At 43.1% G+C, this 17022-nt stretch overlaps 1 protein-coding gene across 6 annotated transcripts in view; it reads left to right on the plus strand.

The window, feature by feature from the left end:
• The window catches only part of LOC132407702 (membrane-associated phosphatidylinositol transfer protein 2), a 317765-nt gene that overhangs the window by 244883 nt on the left and 55860 nt on the right, over positions 1-17022 (plus strand). For all 6 annotated transcript variants that reach the window (XM_059994571.1, XM_059994565.1, XM_059994568.1 and 3 more), the window contains 2 exons: positions 7989-8233; positions 10000-10189. In XM_059994571.1, coding sequence (XP_059850554.1) covers positions 7989-8233; positions 10000-10189 — 435 coding nt within the window. The remainder of the gene's footprint in view (positions 1-7988; positions 8234-9999; positions 10190-17022) is intronic.

The raw sequence follows: 17022 nt of genomic DNA on the forward strand, positions 1-17022 counted from the left end.
CTTGGCCTCCACAGCCGTCTGTAGCAATGAATTCCACAGATCCACTGCCCTCTGGTGAAAGAAGTTGCTCCTCATCTCCGTATTAAATGGGCATCCCTCTATTCCAGGAGTTCCCAACCTGGGGTCCACGGATTGGTCCATGTCATAAAAATGGTTGGAACCTCTGCTCTATACTGAAGCTGTGCCCTCTGGTCCTAGACACCTTCACTGTACAGCACAGTACAGGCCCTTTGGCCCACAATATTCTGCCAACCTTTTAACCTACTCCAAGATCAATCTAACCCTTTCTTCCCACATAGCCCTCCAGTTTTCTATCATCCATGTACCCAATGAAGAGTCTTTTAAATGTTCTTAATGTATCTTCTGTTACCACCACCCTTTCTGCACACCCACGGCTTTCCAAAAAAAATCTACCTATATTTTCCGTCAATCACCTGAAAAATTTTGCCCCTCATACAGTATCAGCCATCTCTGCCCTGAGGAAAAAGTCGTGACAGTCCACTTACTGCTTATCATCTTAAGGTTGGGATCTTAGAGGAGAATTTTTTGACATCTGAGAGGGCTTGTAAGCTGTGATAAGGAAGATGCAGCCTGTTTTCATTTGGCCTTGTGGAAAGTTGTAGAAAGTGGCGAAAATGCTCACAGACCTGGGAAGTTATGCTGAATTAGCTGAACATTGAATCTATCACTTTAATGCACTTGTCATTGTTGGAAGGTGCAATTTTTTATGTTAAACTAACTACTATCTTTGAACTGCCAGTGATAAAACAGTACAGTAGAGGAACAGGCCCTTTAGCCCACAACGTTGTGCTGAACCAGTCAAACCAGTAGATAGATGCCGAACTGAACTAATCCCTTCACAAGGTTCCTATCTCTCTGTCCTTTCATGTTTCCACATTGTAGATTAGAATTCAGACAGATTGGAAGAATAGGCAAAGAAGCGGCAGATGAAGTACAGTGTCGGGAGGGTATGGTCATGCACTTTGGTAGAAGAAATGTAAGTGTAGACAATTTTCTAAGTGGAGAGGAAATTCAAAAATCTGAGGTGCAAAAGAACTTTGGAGTCCTTGTGCAGGATTGCTAAAGGTTAATTTGCAGATTGAGCCTGTGGTGAGGAAGGCAAATGTGATGTTAGCATTCATTTCGAGTGGACCAGAATATAAGAAGCAAGGATGTAATGTTAAGACTTTAGAAAGCGCTGGTAAGGCCTCACAGAGTACTGTGAACAGTTTTGGGCCCCTTGACTTAGAAAGGATGTGCTGAAACTAGAGAGGGTTCAAAGGAGGTTCTCATTTAGAACGGAGATGAGGAGGAATTTCTTTAGCCAGGGAGTTGTGAATTTGTTGAATTCATTGCCACAGGTGGCTGTGGACACATTGGGTATATTTAAGACAGTGGTTGATAGATTCTTGAGTAGTCAGGGCATGAAGGGATATGAGGAGATTGGGGCTGAGGAAAATTGAATCATCCATGATGAATCAGTGGAGCAGACTCATTGGGCCAAATGGCCTAATTCTGCTCCTATATCTTATGGTCTTATATTGTAACTGTTAATTTTATTAATGAGATTATGGTCACAATGGCTTCCACTAAAATTTACACCGAAATTGCACAGTAACAAATTTATATAAATTAATTTGGTTTTTTGGTCAAAGTCGTTTATTGTCAGATGCACAAGTCCATGTGTGAACAGATGCAAGAGAACCGTACTGGCAGCAGCGCCAAGTGCACATAGCATGATATAAACAGCCTGACGGCATGAATATCCATTTTCCCTTCCTCACCTCTTCCTCTATTCTCCACTCTGACCTTTCACCTCTTTTTACCTGCCAATCACCTCCCACTGGATCCTCTCCTGTCAAGTCAGATCCCTTCTTGATTCCTCCAACCCTTGACCTTTCACACCAAGCTGGCTTCACCTAATACCTGCTAGCTATCTTCCTTCCCCTGCCCCCCCCCCCACCTTTTTATTCTGGCAGCTTGTCCCTTCTCAGTCCTGAAGAAGGGTTCCGGCCTGAAATGTTCACCCTTTATTCATTTCCGTAGATGCTGCCTGACCTGCTGAGTCCCTCCAGCATTTTGTGTGAATTGCTTTTGATATATACAACGTTCACAAGAAAAATCATGAACACATTGTTTTACAAGAAAGATCAAAAAAGACTTATTTGTAAGTCCATTTTAATGCAGTGCGATCAAAGAGGTTGTATAGCTGCTAAACTCTAATGGTTATAGCACTTCAGTGAATTTAAAACAATTGGTCTGTTTTTGGTAGTAAAATGCTGGCCAAGAGTGTCTCAACAGTATGATTGTTTAGGAGAGAGCCTTTTACGTTTTCCAGCGGTAGCGTTCTGTCTTCTTTCTAGCTTTGATTATTACTTGCAAGGCAACAATTGGCCAAAAGTTTACATTGTCCAGTCCTCTTCCTGTAGTTTTCTTCAACAAAAAGAAGGCAAAAAAACACATTACAGACTAGGGACCTCCCCAGACCAGCACACTTGCTCCATTCACTGGGTACAGAAAAGCTGCTTTCCTCTCCAATTCCACATATTACTGCTTGTGACAGCTAACTGATCCTTTGGAATTTCCCAGAATGTTTGAATAATATTAGGGGCAACACTCAAAATGCTGGAGGAACTCAGCAGTCAGGCAGCATCTACGGAAATGAATAAACAGTTAATGTTTTGGGCTGAGACTCTTCATCAGCATTCTGCCTGAACATCGAACTGTTTATCCCCCAACATAGATACTGCCTGACCCACTGAGTTCCTCTGGCATTTTGTGTGTGTTGCTCTGGATTTTCAGCATCTGCAGACTTCATCGTGTTTATGATCTGCAGGAACTCTTGTGTGAATAATATTAGGAATTTGTTTTATGGAAGTAATGGTGCAACATTGCTTAAAGAAACAGAAAATGCAGGTCAGGCAGCATCTGTGGAAAAAGTAATAGAGTTAACGTTTTAGATTGGAGACCATATATCAGAAGTGGAACAGAGGATAAGTGTTAGCTTTAAATTGCAGAGAAGTGTGTGTGTGTGTAAACATAGGGCAAACCAATTATCTGTGAAAGGTTGCAGTCAGGTTGTTGGATGGGGTGACATCGAAAAGTAGAGAGTTATAATGCAAAGGTTCATTTATTATCAAAGTATACAACTTGAAATTCTTTTTGACCAGGTAGCCATGAAACCCAGAAAGAAAAGAAAGGCAGCACGATCATTAAACCCCCCCCCCCAATCCCTCCTCCCACACAAAAGAAAACAAAAACGGAACAGGCACATCGACCCCCAAATCCCTCCTTCCACACAAAGAAAAAGAAAGATCAGGCAAAAAGCAAGATATAAAAATCTCTGAAGACTGAAGAAAAGGCTATAGTCCAAGTCTGCATCTAAAATGCAAAAATCCTGGGCAACATTCTCTAGATCTTTCTCTCTTCTTAGCAGAGTGATCAAAGGACAGGCCACCAGCACTTACCCCCCACACTTGCCTCAATCCTTCTATCTCCCTTGTCGCTTTAATTGTCGAAATGGTGTCAAACATTGGCTTGTGCCCCATCCTGCAGCTGACTCACCACGAGGTTCATGCACGCTGTCTTGGTCTCCTGGAATCCGCTTGGAGACTACAGAGTGCTGAAGCACCCAAATGATCTCCAAACTTCCACATTTGCCTCGATGTTTCAATCTCCCTCGTTGCTTTAATGAACAAAATAGTGTCGAACATCAGCTCACGCCCTGTCCTGCAACCTGCCTGTGCTTGCCAACTCTGCCTCCCAGAATCCTCTCAGAGACTGCAGAGAACTGGAACATCCAAATGATCTCCAAACAGCAGATTCACAGGCTCCAACAGCTCCAGGGTGAAAAACATGCGTAAAAGACATAAAAGAATTGAAGTAGATGGTTTCATGATCTATCCGGAAGATGTCAACTGAAGAAACATTGTACACTGGCGCCACCTTGACGGAAGGAATGGGAAATATTGCCCAGTGCGGTCAGATTGTTTGATGGGGGTGACATTGAATGATAGAGAGTGATTATGCGGGTGAAGGAATGGGAAATGTTGTCCAGTGTAGGGCTGTCAGAGATAGCCAGGAAGCAGTGTCTCTTACTCCCTTCTCCCCCTGGACAGGACAATGGTAGAGTTCCCCTGGCCCTCACCTTCCACACCAATCTTTGTATTCAACAGATCATAGTCCATCACCTCTGCTAGTTTCAGCAAGATTCCACCACCATATACATCTTCCTCTCCAGTCCCTGCTCAACAATTCAGAGGGACCATTCCCCTTTGTGAATCCTTGGCCCACACCTCTGACCAGTCGCTGTTTGGGCATTTTCCCATGCAGCTGCAAGATCCTTCCCCTCTTCCCTCCCACCAGTCAGGGACCCACAGGGTCCTCCGGGGTGAAGTGGTGATTCAGTCTACTCCATCACTTTTGGTGTTGACAATCTGGCCTTCTCTACAGTGGAGAAACCAAACGCAGATTGGCTTAAGTTCCTGCGGTTTGCCACTTCTAATTTTCTGTCCCACTCTCACTTCAATTTGCCCGTGTCCTGCACCGCAAGCTCAAAGAACAGCACCTCATCTTCCAGGCGTCGTGTCAGATTCTCCAACCCCATCAGTCTGTACCGTAGCTGGCAACTCCTGTTGTAAAATGTCCATTTACAGAGAATATATTGTGATACTAAGCTCAGTTTTCCCCTCTCCTTTCGAACAGCCTGACCAGTGTGGCACCTTGACATATTCGTATTTCTTTGTCAGAATTAACACTCTCTAACTGCCACCATTAACCTGTCAGCCACACCTTGTTCCTGTAGCAACCCTATTACAGACATTCCATAATTCCTGCCTTTCACCTTCTCTGCAATGTACAACCTACTTGTTCATCCATCTTCAAAGTTCAAAGCAAATTTTAGTACATATATGTCACCATATACAACCCTGAGATTACTCAACAAGCCCATAATAATAACCATAACAGAATCAATGAAAGACTGCACCGACTAGTTCCTGACCTGAAAGGTTAACTCTTTTTCTCTTCCTACTGATACTACTGGTATTGCGAAAACTTTATGATTTTTATTTTAAGTTTCCAGTTTTTCCTATTTCCATATAAAAATAAAACTTACTTTTTCATGTCCTTCTTTGTTGGTGTCTGCTCTTCACAAAGTTGACAGTAAATTTATTATCAAAGTACATATATGTCACCATACTTAACCCTGAGGTACATTTTCTTGTGGGCATTCTCAATAAATTCATAATAGAATAATAACCATAACCGAATCAGTGAAAGACTGGGTGTTCATCCAGTGTGCAAAAGACAATAAACTGTGCCAAATACAAAAATAAATAAATAGACAGATAGATAGATAGTGAATATCATGAACATAAGATAAAGAGTCCTTGAAAGTGAGTCCATAGGTTGTGAGAATAGTTCATTGTTGGTGTAAGTGAAGTTATCCCCTCTGGTTCAAGAGCCTGATAGATGCGACATAATAACTGTTCCTGAACCTGGTGGTGTGGGTTCTGAGGCTCCTCTATCTTCTTCCTGATAGTTGAGGGATAATAACTGTTCCTGAACCTGGTGGCCTGGGTCTTTAGGCTCCTGTACTTTCTTCCTTATGGGTGAGGGGTAATAACTATATCTGAAACTGGTGGTTTGGGTCCTTAGGCTCCTGTACCACCTTCCTGATGGACGCTGCTTTCCTGTGACAATGCTTATATTCTCTGCTTACTAGTATGACATTTTGTTTATAACCTTTAATCATTGGAGAGAAATTTTACACAGTACAATTCTATTCCTTCTGGATCAACGCAGGAAAATATTTGTAAAGGAATGTCTAAATAGTAGTTTATATCGATTGACGTTGTATTAAGCATTCAATATGTAAATGTGTTGACATTTTAGTTGATGATTTTAACTTTTTTTCTTCTCCAAGATAGAAAGTGGGTACTTCTGAGGAGTGTTTTTTTTAACCATTACAAAAGTACGTCATAAAGTTATAGATGTGGGAAGAATTGGTATTTCTGCTGTTTGTAAAAGAGTCACTAGAGGGTGATGCCAAATTGAAGGTGTCACTTTGGACTGCCGAGTTCATCCATTCTGTGCTCTAAGCTGTGGTATTTCAAAGCACCACTTGCTTCACAATTATCAGAAAATCACACTGTAGCTTGATAGTGCTTTCTTTAGCTGAGTCCTCATTTTAAATGTTTAGAGAAAAATCAGATTACTAGCCCTGGATAGACTTTGATGTCTATCAGACGCATTCTCTTTCATACCACTCAGATCATCTGTCATCTTGGATTATCTTTTTGCAGTGCTGTCAAGGAGATCTAAGCCATTAACATAAACCTGTTAACTCAGTTGTTGAAGAAACCTCTTTGATGTTAATCTCAATTTTCTGCAATGCTGACTTCAATCCTGAGGATAGTTAACTCTTATATATTCTCACTAGATTATATACAGCGGATTCCATTTAATTGGGGCACGTCAGGACTAGTACATTTTGGCCCAATTAAGTGTCTGTCCCATTTAGCCAAAGTTTCATAGAAATAGTCAAAATGTTTTAAAAAAAAGACAGACTATTGTTTAACTGAGTAACAAATTATGTATTTAAATGAAATACAGAACAAATTAGAACATTATCAATACTGCTACAGTAATATAAAACTGTATTGGTTCCTAGTAGTTATTGATAGAGGAATTCATCCAGTGTACATTGCTGTATTCTTTTGATTGGCTGTAAATGATCAAAATCAGTGCAGACACCTAGTGCAGATAGTTGGACTACCTTTGTATGATGCTTTCAATGATTGCATCCTCCAAGTCTTCATTATCATTGTAACATTCAAGATGATTGTCAATACCTTACAATTCCTCATTGTTCTTAACTTGTTGAAGTAGTGAAATTGTTTCATTTTTACTGCCAGCTGTTTCTGGCATCTCTAAGCCTGAATGCTTGAAACTGCTGTGAGCAAAACAGTTGAGTTGTCTTACTGCTTATTTCTTGCCAGCTATCAGAATCAAAATCATGTTTAATATCACCTTCGTATGTTGTGAAATTTGTTAACTTTGCAGCAGCAGTAAAATGCAATACGTAACAATAGAGGGAAAAGCTGTGGACATTAAGTATATGTATTAAATTAATTAAGTAGTGCAAAAAAATTGAAATAAAAAGTGGAGAGGTAGTGTTCAAAGGTTCAATGTTCAGTGACAAAAATCACTGGTTTGTAACAGAAACACCCACATATGACACTATTTAAAAACTCTTCGCTCTAAACATGATGTAGTCTCTAACAGCCACACAAGTACACATGACTAATGCTAGAGCTAGACAGACCTGTTCAGCAACATTCTCCTGTGCCAGTTGAGCAGTATAGTGGCAGGGTAGAGATATGTCTCTACCAAAGGAGGTGTAAGATGCACCTTACCTTTGCTAGCCTGAAAGTCACCCTTGGGCAAGGTGTAGCATCTGCTTAACCCCTCCCCCCCCCACCCTCGATCAGGATCACGTGAAGCCATGGGAGCAGGTGGTGGATGGTTGTATCAGCAGCCGGTGCAAATCACAGTCTTGCTTATGTGACCTCTGATGCCAGGCAGAGTATCCCTGAAGAGTATTGTTAGTAGCTGGGGTCAGCTGTCTTGTAAAGACACTGCTCAGAAGAAGGCAATGGCAAACCACTTCCATAAAAAATTTTGCCAAGAACAATCGTGGTCCTGAGACCATAATCATATGACACGGCGCATAACAAATGAATGAAGTGTCCCAAATAAACAATGGGGATCGCAGCTATTTTCTCAATTAGTTTTTGTTCTTTAAGAGTTGTCCCTAATAAGCGGCAGCCCCCATTAATCGATGGCCCAGTTACCCGGAATCCACTGTATGACACATTAGTGGTGAGTATTTTGGTCAGTATTTTTTCATTGTATGAAGGTAGATTTTTAAATATTTGCGAATGTTGGACAATAGTCAGTGTTATAATTATTGTTCTTCACTTTAGGATGAACCATCGTTGCAAACCTTGCAGTCTTGTAAGGTTCACATGCTGGTCCTCATACTACACGGTGGTAACATACTGGACCCGGGCAGTGGAGACCAGACCTCCAAGCAGGCCGACGTCAACACCATAACCTCAGTCTTTGACACGGTGATGAGAGTCCACTTCCCCGCAGGTCTCGGCCACATCGCAGTGAAGCTGGTTCCGTGCCCCGCCATCTGCTCCGAAGCCTTTTCACTGGTCTCAAAGTGAGTGTTGCTGCTGTCCTGGGCTTAGGTGTGTCGCTGGTCAAGGAGAACACACAGCAGGTCCGCTGTGTTCCTGGCCAATAGAATGAAATGGTTACCATATGAGGAGCGTTTGATGGCTCTGGGCCTGTACTCATTGGAACTAAGAAGAGTAATGGGGGAGCTCATTGAAACCTATTGAATGTTGAAGGGCCTCAATAGAGTGGATGTGAAGAGGATACTTCCTATGGTGAGAGAGTCTTAAGATGAGAGGGCATAGCCCCAGAATGCAGCATGGGCTCCAAACCATTTTTATGCCATGGATGCCTACCGTTAATCGAAGGGTCCATAGACCCCAGGTTGGGAACCCCTAGAACAGAGTGACATCCATTTAGAACAGAGACGAGGAGGAATTTCTTTAGCCAGAAAGTGGTGAATCTGTGGAATTCATTGCAACAGATGGCTTTGGAAGCCAAGTCATTGGGTATATTTAAGGCTGACATTGATAAATTCTTGATTAGTCAGAGCATGAAGGGATACGGGGAGTAGCCAGGAGATTGGGGCTGAGAGAGAAGATGGATCAGCCGTGATGAAATGGCGGAGCAGACTCGATGGGTCAAATGGCTCAATTCTGCTCCTGTATCTTATGGTCTAAAAGGTGATGCCTCAAAAAGGTGGCATCCATCATTAAGGACTTCCACCATCTGGGATGTACCCTCTTCTCATTGCTACCATCAAGCATGAGGTACAGGAGACTGAAGAAGCACACTCAGGGATTTAGGAACAGCTTCTTCACGTCCACCATTGATTTTCAGAATAGTCCTTGAACCCATAAACATTAACACATTATTTTGCTCTCTCTGTTTGCACAATTTAAAAAATATATATATTCTTACTGTAACTCATAGTAAATTTATGCATCATACTGCTGTTGTGATAAATCTGATTCTGATTCATGAAACTGATGAGGTATTAGCTATGAAAGAAACTTCATTACCTCATAGTTTCATCTAATAAAAACTCAAGTACCAGTTTCCGTAACTTTAAATAAACAAAAACTGTTTCATAATGTCCCAGATGGAAGTTCACTCTGATTGATATGTTAACACACTCAATAATGTAATTAAAAGTATGAATGATGGCTGCAAGAAGGTTTCCTTGCAACAGCAGGTTCTAACAGAAGGAAGCATTTAAAAAGTGGGAATGAAAGGGTTAATGTAGGAAGAGTGCTTGATGATGCTGGACCTGTACTCCCTGGATTTAGAAGAATGAAAGGGATCTCATTGAAACCTAACGAATATTGTAAGGCCTAGATCAGGGGTTCCCAACCTGGGCCCACGGATCCCTTGGTTAATGGTAGGAGTCCATGGCATGAAAAAAGTTTGGGAGCCCTGGCTTAGATAGAATGGGTGTGGAGAGAATGTCTCATATAGTGGGGAGAGTCTGGAACCAGAGACCATAGCCTCAGAATAAAAGGATGTCCGTTCAGAACAGAGATGAGGAGGAATTTCTTTAGCTAGAGGGTGGTGAATGTGTGCAGTTCATTGCTCCAGACAGCTTGGAGGCCAGGTCTTTGAGTCTATTTAAAGCAAACATTGATTGGTTCTTGATTAGTAAGAGTGTTAAAGTTTATTTGGAGAAGACAGGAGAATGGGGTAGAGAGGGATAATAAATTAGCCTGACAGATGGTGAAGCTGATTCTATGGGCTGAGTAGCCTAATTCTGCTCCTTTGTCTTATGGGCATTGTCGTAGCTTCTGCCTTTACAGAGAACTTTTGCTTTTCTAGCCTCAGTCCCTTGAGCTACGATGAGGGCTGTTTATCTAACAACCAGGACCACATTCCACTGGCAGCCCTTCCTCTGCTGGCCACAGCCTCACCCCAGTACCAAGAGGCCGTCGCGACAGTCATTTTCAGAGCAAACCAGGTGTACAGTGATTTCATCAAGTCACAAGAAGGCGCCTCCTTCAATGGACAAGTAAGTAACCGCAAAGGAAATCCAGCGCAACACACACTAAAATGGTGCAGGAACTCAGTGGGTCGGGTGGCATCTATGGGATAGGAATAGATAGTTGATGTTTATGGCCGAGACCCTTCATCAGGACAAGAAAGGAAGAAGACAGAATAAAGTGGGGGAGTTGGAGGTGATGGGAAGCAACTAAACTGTTAGCCTCGGTTGTAGTAAGGACTGGGCCTCAGCCGCGGGTTTGCCTGCTGCTGCAATACAGGAGAGAAGATGCCAGAGGAGATGCAGCATGGTTTCGTGCTCGTTGAGGCTGGTCTCACCAGTCAGTGCTGCCTCCAGTGTTCAGTCAGTGGAATGACATGCTGGATTGCATGCACTGCTGGGGACTGTACCATCAGTTTGTGGGACATGTCATTCAGGGTCTTGGGCTACATTTGTGGGGTTTTTTTCACGTGACTGCTTTTTTTTTTGGTCACTATTTTGAATGTGCTGTGGCCCCTTGCACCTTGGCCCCAGAGGAACGCACTTTTTGTTCGGCTGTGTCCATGTATGTTTGAATGATAATTAAACCTGATTTGATCTGAGGTGAGACCAGCTGAAGGGGAAGGTGGGTGGGTGGGGAAGGAGTATGAATTAAGATACTGGAAGGTGAAAGGCAGAAGAGGTAAAGGAATGATGATGAAGGAATTTGATTGGGGAGGAGATTGGACCATGGACAAAAGCTAAGGAGGAGGGGCGCCAGAGGTGGGTGATGGGCAAGGGGAGGGAAGAAAGTGGTTAGAGGGAAGCCAGAATGGATTTGGAAAAAGATAGGAGGCAGAGAAATTAGTGGAGGTCAGAGAAATTGATGCTCGTGCTTTTGGGTTGGAAGCTACTCAAATGGAACATGATTTGTTGCTCCTCCAACTTGAGAGTGGCCTTATCATGGCAGTAGAGGAGACTATGGACCGACATGGGAAGATTGAAAGGTGAATTAGCATAGCTGGAGTGATTGTATTGATGTTAGGAAACGATGAAGGGTTTTATGTACCTTCTTGTGTGGCTGATTGCTGATGTAAATTCTTATACACCTTATGGCTAGAGTTTCCCATTTAAATGAAATAGATCATCGATCATTTTACAGTATAAATTAAAGATAAATTTAGAATTTTGTTTCGCTTGTTCACTGCGTGTGGACATTTCTGGGAGGATTGGAATTTCTTACCCATCCCTCATTGGCTTCTTCTGCTGAAGATGCCGCCGCCACACTGTGGGATCAAGAGTTCCAAAAACTGCTCAGATCAGGATGGTCACAGAGGTGCAGAGCATAGAAACAGGTGCCTTGGCCCACCGTGTCCATGCTGATCGGCATGCCCGTCTATACTTATTCATCTTGCCTGCATTAATTTAATTTCTGTCTCTGTCTCTTAAATTATCCAAGTGTTTCTGCTTCCACTGCCTCCTCTAGCAACTTCTTTCAGAGACTGACTACTTGAGTGTATGAAAAATGTCCTCCGCAGTCTAAGCTTGTCCCATGTGGCCCATAGCCTTTGAAACCTTCTATACATGTACCTGCCCAAGTATCTTTTAAATGCTTCTAACGTCCCTGCCTCAAACATTTCCTTTAGAAGTTCATTCGGTATACCAGCTATTCTCTGGGCAAAAAGATTCCCTCATAGGTTCCCATTAAGTCTCTCCCTATCAACTTAAACCTGTTCCCTCTGTCTCTTGGTTCCCCAGCTCTGGGAAAAAGATCATGTGGATTCAAAGTTCAAAGTAAATCTTATTATAAAGTACATAGAGTATATGTCACCATATACAACCCTGAGATTCATTTTCCAGTGTGCATACTCAGCAAATCTATAGAATAGTAACTATAACAGGATCAGTGAAAGATCAATCAAAGTGCAGAAGACAACAAACTGTGTAAGTGCAAATATAACTAAATAGCAATAAACAACAAGAACTTGAGATAATGAGATAAAGAGTCCTTAAAGTGAGATCATTGGTTATGAGAACATTTCAATGATGGGGCAAGTGAGTGTAATTATCCTCTCAGTCATTATACTCTACACTACACGTCTACAGAAGTTTGTCAAACTGTTCAAAGTTCAAAGTAAAATTTATTTCAGAGTACATACATGTCACCACGTACAACCCTGAGATTCTTTTGCTGTGGGTATACTTAACAAATCTATAGAACAGTAACTATAATCTATAAACAGTGCAAATGCTGATAAAAATAAATAGTAATAAATAATGAGCATGAAATAACAATATAACAGTGTCCTTAAGTGAGTGTAGTTATCCCCTTTTGTTCAAGAGCCTGATGGTTGAGGGGCAATAACTGTTCTTGAACCTGATTCTACAAGTCCTGAGTCACTTGTACCTTCTACCTGATGGCAGCAGCGAGAAGAGAGCATGGCCTTGGTGGTGAGGGTCTTTGATGATGAATGCTGCTTTTCTATGGCAATGTTTCATGTAGATGTGCTCAATGGTTGGGAGTGTTTTATCCTTGACATACTGAGCCAAATCCACTCCCTTTTGTTGGATTTTTCACTCAGAGGCACTGGTGTTCCCGTACCAGGCCGTAAATCAGCCAGTCAGCACTCTTTCCACCACACATCTATAAAAGTTTGCCAAAGTTTTCGATGATAGGCCAAATCTGTGCAGATCCTGAGGAAGTAGAGGTGCTGCCATGCTTTCTTCACAATTGGTGCTGGGTAGAGTACAAGTACTCTGAAATAATAGCAGCCGGGAATTTAAAGGTGCTAACATAGAACATAGAGTAGTACAGCACAATACAGGCCCTTCGGCCCACAATGTTGTGCTGACCCTCAAACCCTGCCTCCCATATAACCCCCCACCTTAAATTCGTCCATATACCTGTCTAGTAGTCTCTTAAATTTCACTAGTGTATCTGCCTCCACCACTGACTCAGGCAGTGCATTCCACACACCAACCACTCTCTGAGTGAAAAACCTTCCTCTAATATCTCCCTTGAACTTCCCTCCCCTTACCTTAAAGCCATGTCAATAGACAATAGATAATAGGTGCAGAAGTAGACCATTCGGCCCTTCGAGCCTGCACCGCCATTTTGAGATCATTGCTGATCAACTACTATCAATACCCCATTCCTGCCTTGTCCCCATATCCCTTGATTCCCCTATCCATAAGATACCTATCTAGCTCCTTCTTGAAAGCATCCAGAGAATTGGCCTCCACTACCTTCCGAGGCAGTGCATTCCAGACCCCCACAACTCTCTGGGAGAAGAAGTTTTTCCTTAACTCTGTCCTAAATGACCTACCCCTTATTCTCAAACCATGCCCTCTGGTACTGGACTCTCCCAGCATCTGGAACATATTTCCTGCCTCTATCTTGTCCAATCCCTTAATAATCTTATATGTTGCAATCAGATCCCCTCTCAATCTCCTTAATTCCAGCGTGTACAAGCCCAGTCTCTCTAACCTTTCTGCGTAAGACAGTCCAGACATCCCAGGAATTAACCTTGTGAATCTACGCTGCACTTCCTCTACAGCCAGGATGTCCTTCCTTAACCCTGGAGACCAAAACTGTACACAATATTCCAGGTGTGGTCTCACCAGGGCTCTGTACAAATGCAAGAGGATTTCCTTGCTCTTGTACTCAATTCCCTTTGTAATAAAGGCCAACATTCCATTAGCCTTCTTCACTGCCTGCTGCACTTGCTCATTCACCTTCAGTGACTGATGAACAAGGACTCCAAGATCTCTTTGTATTTCTCCCTTACCCAACTCTACACCGTTCAGATAATAATCTGCCTTCCTGTTCTTACTCCCAAAGTGGATAACCTCACACTTATTCACATTAAATGTCATCTGCCAAGTATATGCCCACTCACCCAGCCTATCCAAGTCACCCTGAATTCTCCTAACATCCTCATCACATGTCACACTGCCACCCAGCTTAGTATCATCAGCAAACTTGCTGATGTTATTTTCAATGCCTTCATCCAAATCGTTGACGTAAGTGGTAAACAGCTGTGGTCCCAATACCGAGCCCTGTGGCACCCCACTAGTCACCACCTGCCATTCCGAGAAACACCCATTCACTGCTACCCTTTGCTTTCTATCTGCCAACCAGTTTTCTATCCATGTCAATGTCTTCCCCCCGATGCCCCGAGCTTTGATTTTACCCACCAATCTCCTAAGTGGGACCTTATCAAATGCCTTCTGAAAATCGAGGTACACTACATCCACTGGATCTCCCTCGTCTAACTTCCTGGTTACATCCTCGAAAAAGTCCAACAGATTAGTCAAGCATGATTTACCCTTGGTAAATCCATGCTGGCTCGGCCCAATCCTATCACTGCTATCTAGATATGCCACTATTTCATCCTTAATAATGGACTCTAGCATCTTCCCCACCACCGATGTCAGGCTGACAGGTCGATAGTTCTCTGTTTTCTCCCTCGCACCTTTCTTAAAAAGTGGGATAACATTAGCCATTCTCCAATCCTCAGGAACTGATCCTGAATCTAAGGAACATTGGAAAATGATTACCAATGCATCCGCAATTTCCAGGGCCACCTCCTTCATTACCCTAGGATGCAGACCATCCGGACCTGGGGACTTGTCAGTCTTCAGTCCCATCAGTCTTCTCATCACCGTTTCCTTCCTAATGTCAATCTGTTTCATTTCCTCTGTTACCCTATGTCCTTGGCCCATTCATACGTCTGGGAGATTGCTTGTGTCTTCCTTAGTGAAGACAGATCTAAAGTACTCATTAAATTCTTCTGCCATTTCTCTGTTTCCCATAACAATTTCACCCAATTCATTCTTCAAGGGCCCAACATTGTTCTTAACTATCCTCTTTCTCTTCACATACCTAAAAAAGCTTTTGCTATCTTCCTTTATATTCCTGGCTAGCTTGCGTTCGTACCTCATTTTTTCTGCCCGTATTGTCTTATTAGTTAAGTTCTGTTGTTCCTTAAAAACTTCCCAATCATCCGTCCTCCCACTCACCTTAGCTCTATCATATTTCCTTTTTTTTAATGCTGTGCAATCTCTGACTTCCTTTGTCAACCACTGTGGCCCCTTTCCCCCCTTTGAATCCTTCCTTCTCTGGGGGATGAACTGATTTTGCACCTTGTGCATTATTCCCAAGAATACCTGCCATTGCTTTTCCACTGTCTTTTCTGCTAGGCTATCTGTCCAGTCAACTTTGGCCAGCTTCTCCCTCATGGCTCCATAGTTTCCCCTTTTCAACTGCAACACTGACACCTCCGAGTTGCCCTTATCCTTCTCAAATTGCAGATAAAAACTTACCATATTATGATCACTACCTCCTAATGGCTCCTTTACTGCGAGATCACTTATCAAATCCTGTTCATTACATTAACAGTAAATCCAGAATAGTCATGTCCCTGGTCGGCTCTCGTACAAACTATTCCAAGAATGCATCCCAAACTCCCTGTCCTGTGGTCCAGCACCAACCTGATTCTCCCAGTTCACCTGCATGTTGAAATCCCCCATAACTACTGCGGCCTTTGCCACATGCCAATGTTAACTCCCTATTCAACTTGCACCCAATATCAATGCTACTGTTTGGTGGCCTATAGACAACACCCATTTGGGTCTTTTTGCCCTTACTGTTCCTCAGTTCTATCCACACAGACTCTACTTCCCCTGACTCATATGTTCCCCCTTGCAAAGGACTGAATCTCATTCCTCACCAATGGCCACCCCACCCCCTCTGCCCACATTTCTGTCCCTACGGTAGCCAGTATACCCTTGTACATTCATTTCCCAGGTCTGATCTCCCTGCAGCCATGTCTCCATTATCCCAACAACATCATAGTTACCCATTCGCACCCGGGCTTCAAGCTCATCTGCCTTATTTCTGACACTTTGTGCATTCAGATATAGAATTTTTAACCCATTTCTCCTCTCTCTGTTTGAATCGCTGCCTATTGTGCTTAACCCAGTTCCCCGAACTCCCATCGGGCTATACGCCCCTAGAATTTTGTTGTCCTTCTTAAATTTTCTTATTCTTTCAACACATTTAACTCCATGTTCTGTCAGACCATCCCTCTGTACATGTGTCCTCCTTATCACTTGTTCCGCCTCACCTTTCTCTACTACACACTTAATATTCCGGAACTGTGTAGTCCCCACCTGTCCTTTATTCTTCCTCTCGCTATTCTCCCTCACATTCTGGATCCCCGCCCCCTGCAAATTTAGTTAAACCCCCCCCAAGAAGCACTAGCAAACTTCCCTGCAAGAATATTAGTACCACTCCAGTTCAGGTGTAAACCGTCCCTTTGGAACAGATCCCACCTTCCCTGGAACAAAGCCCAATTATTTACAAACCTGAAGAGCTCCCTCCTGCACCATCCTCTCAGCCACGTATTAATCTTTATAATCTTTCTGTTCCTTGCCTCACTCGCACGTGGCACAGGTGGCAATCCTGAGATTGTTACCCTGGAGGTCTTGCTCTTCAGCTTCACACCTAACTCCCTGAACTCCCTACACAGGACCCCCTCACTCATCCTACCCATGTCGTTGGTCCCTACATGACCACAACATCTGGATTCTTGCCCTCCCGCTCGAGAATAACCTGTACCCGATCAGTCCTGTTGTACTGAGCAGTGGCTCAGGGAAGCCACTGAGGGAAGAGCCCTGGGGAAGAGGCACTGGCTGTCCACTCTGTCTATTCCTTTTAATATCTTGTACACTCTCCACTTCTGATCCTCCAGTGAGGACTGGCTTGTGAACCTCTGGTTCCCTACTACTGAAGTCTATAATCAGTTCCTTGGACTTGCTGACATTGAGTGAGAGGTTGTTATTATGACACCACTCAGCCAGATTTTCAGTCTCCCTCCTGT

This window comes from Hypanus sabinus, chromosome 18, assembly GCF_030144855.1.
Source record: "Hypanus sabinus isolate sHypSab1 chromosome 18, sHypSab1.hap1, whole genome shotgun sequence".
Classification (NCBI taxonomy): Eukaryota; Metazoa; Chordata; class Chondrichthyes; order Myliobatiformes; family Dasyatidae; genus Hypanus; species Hypanus sabinus.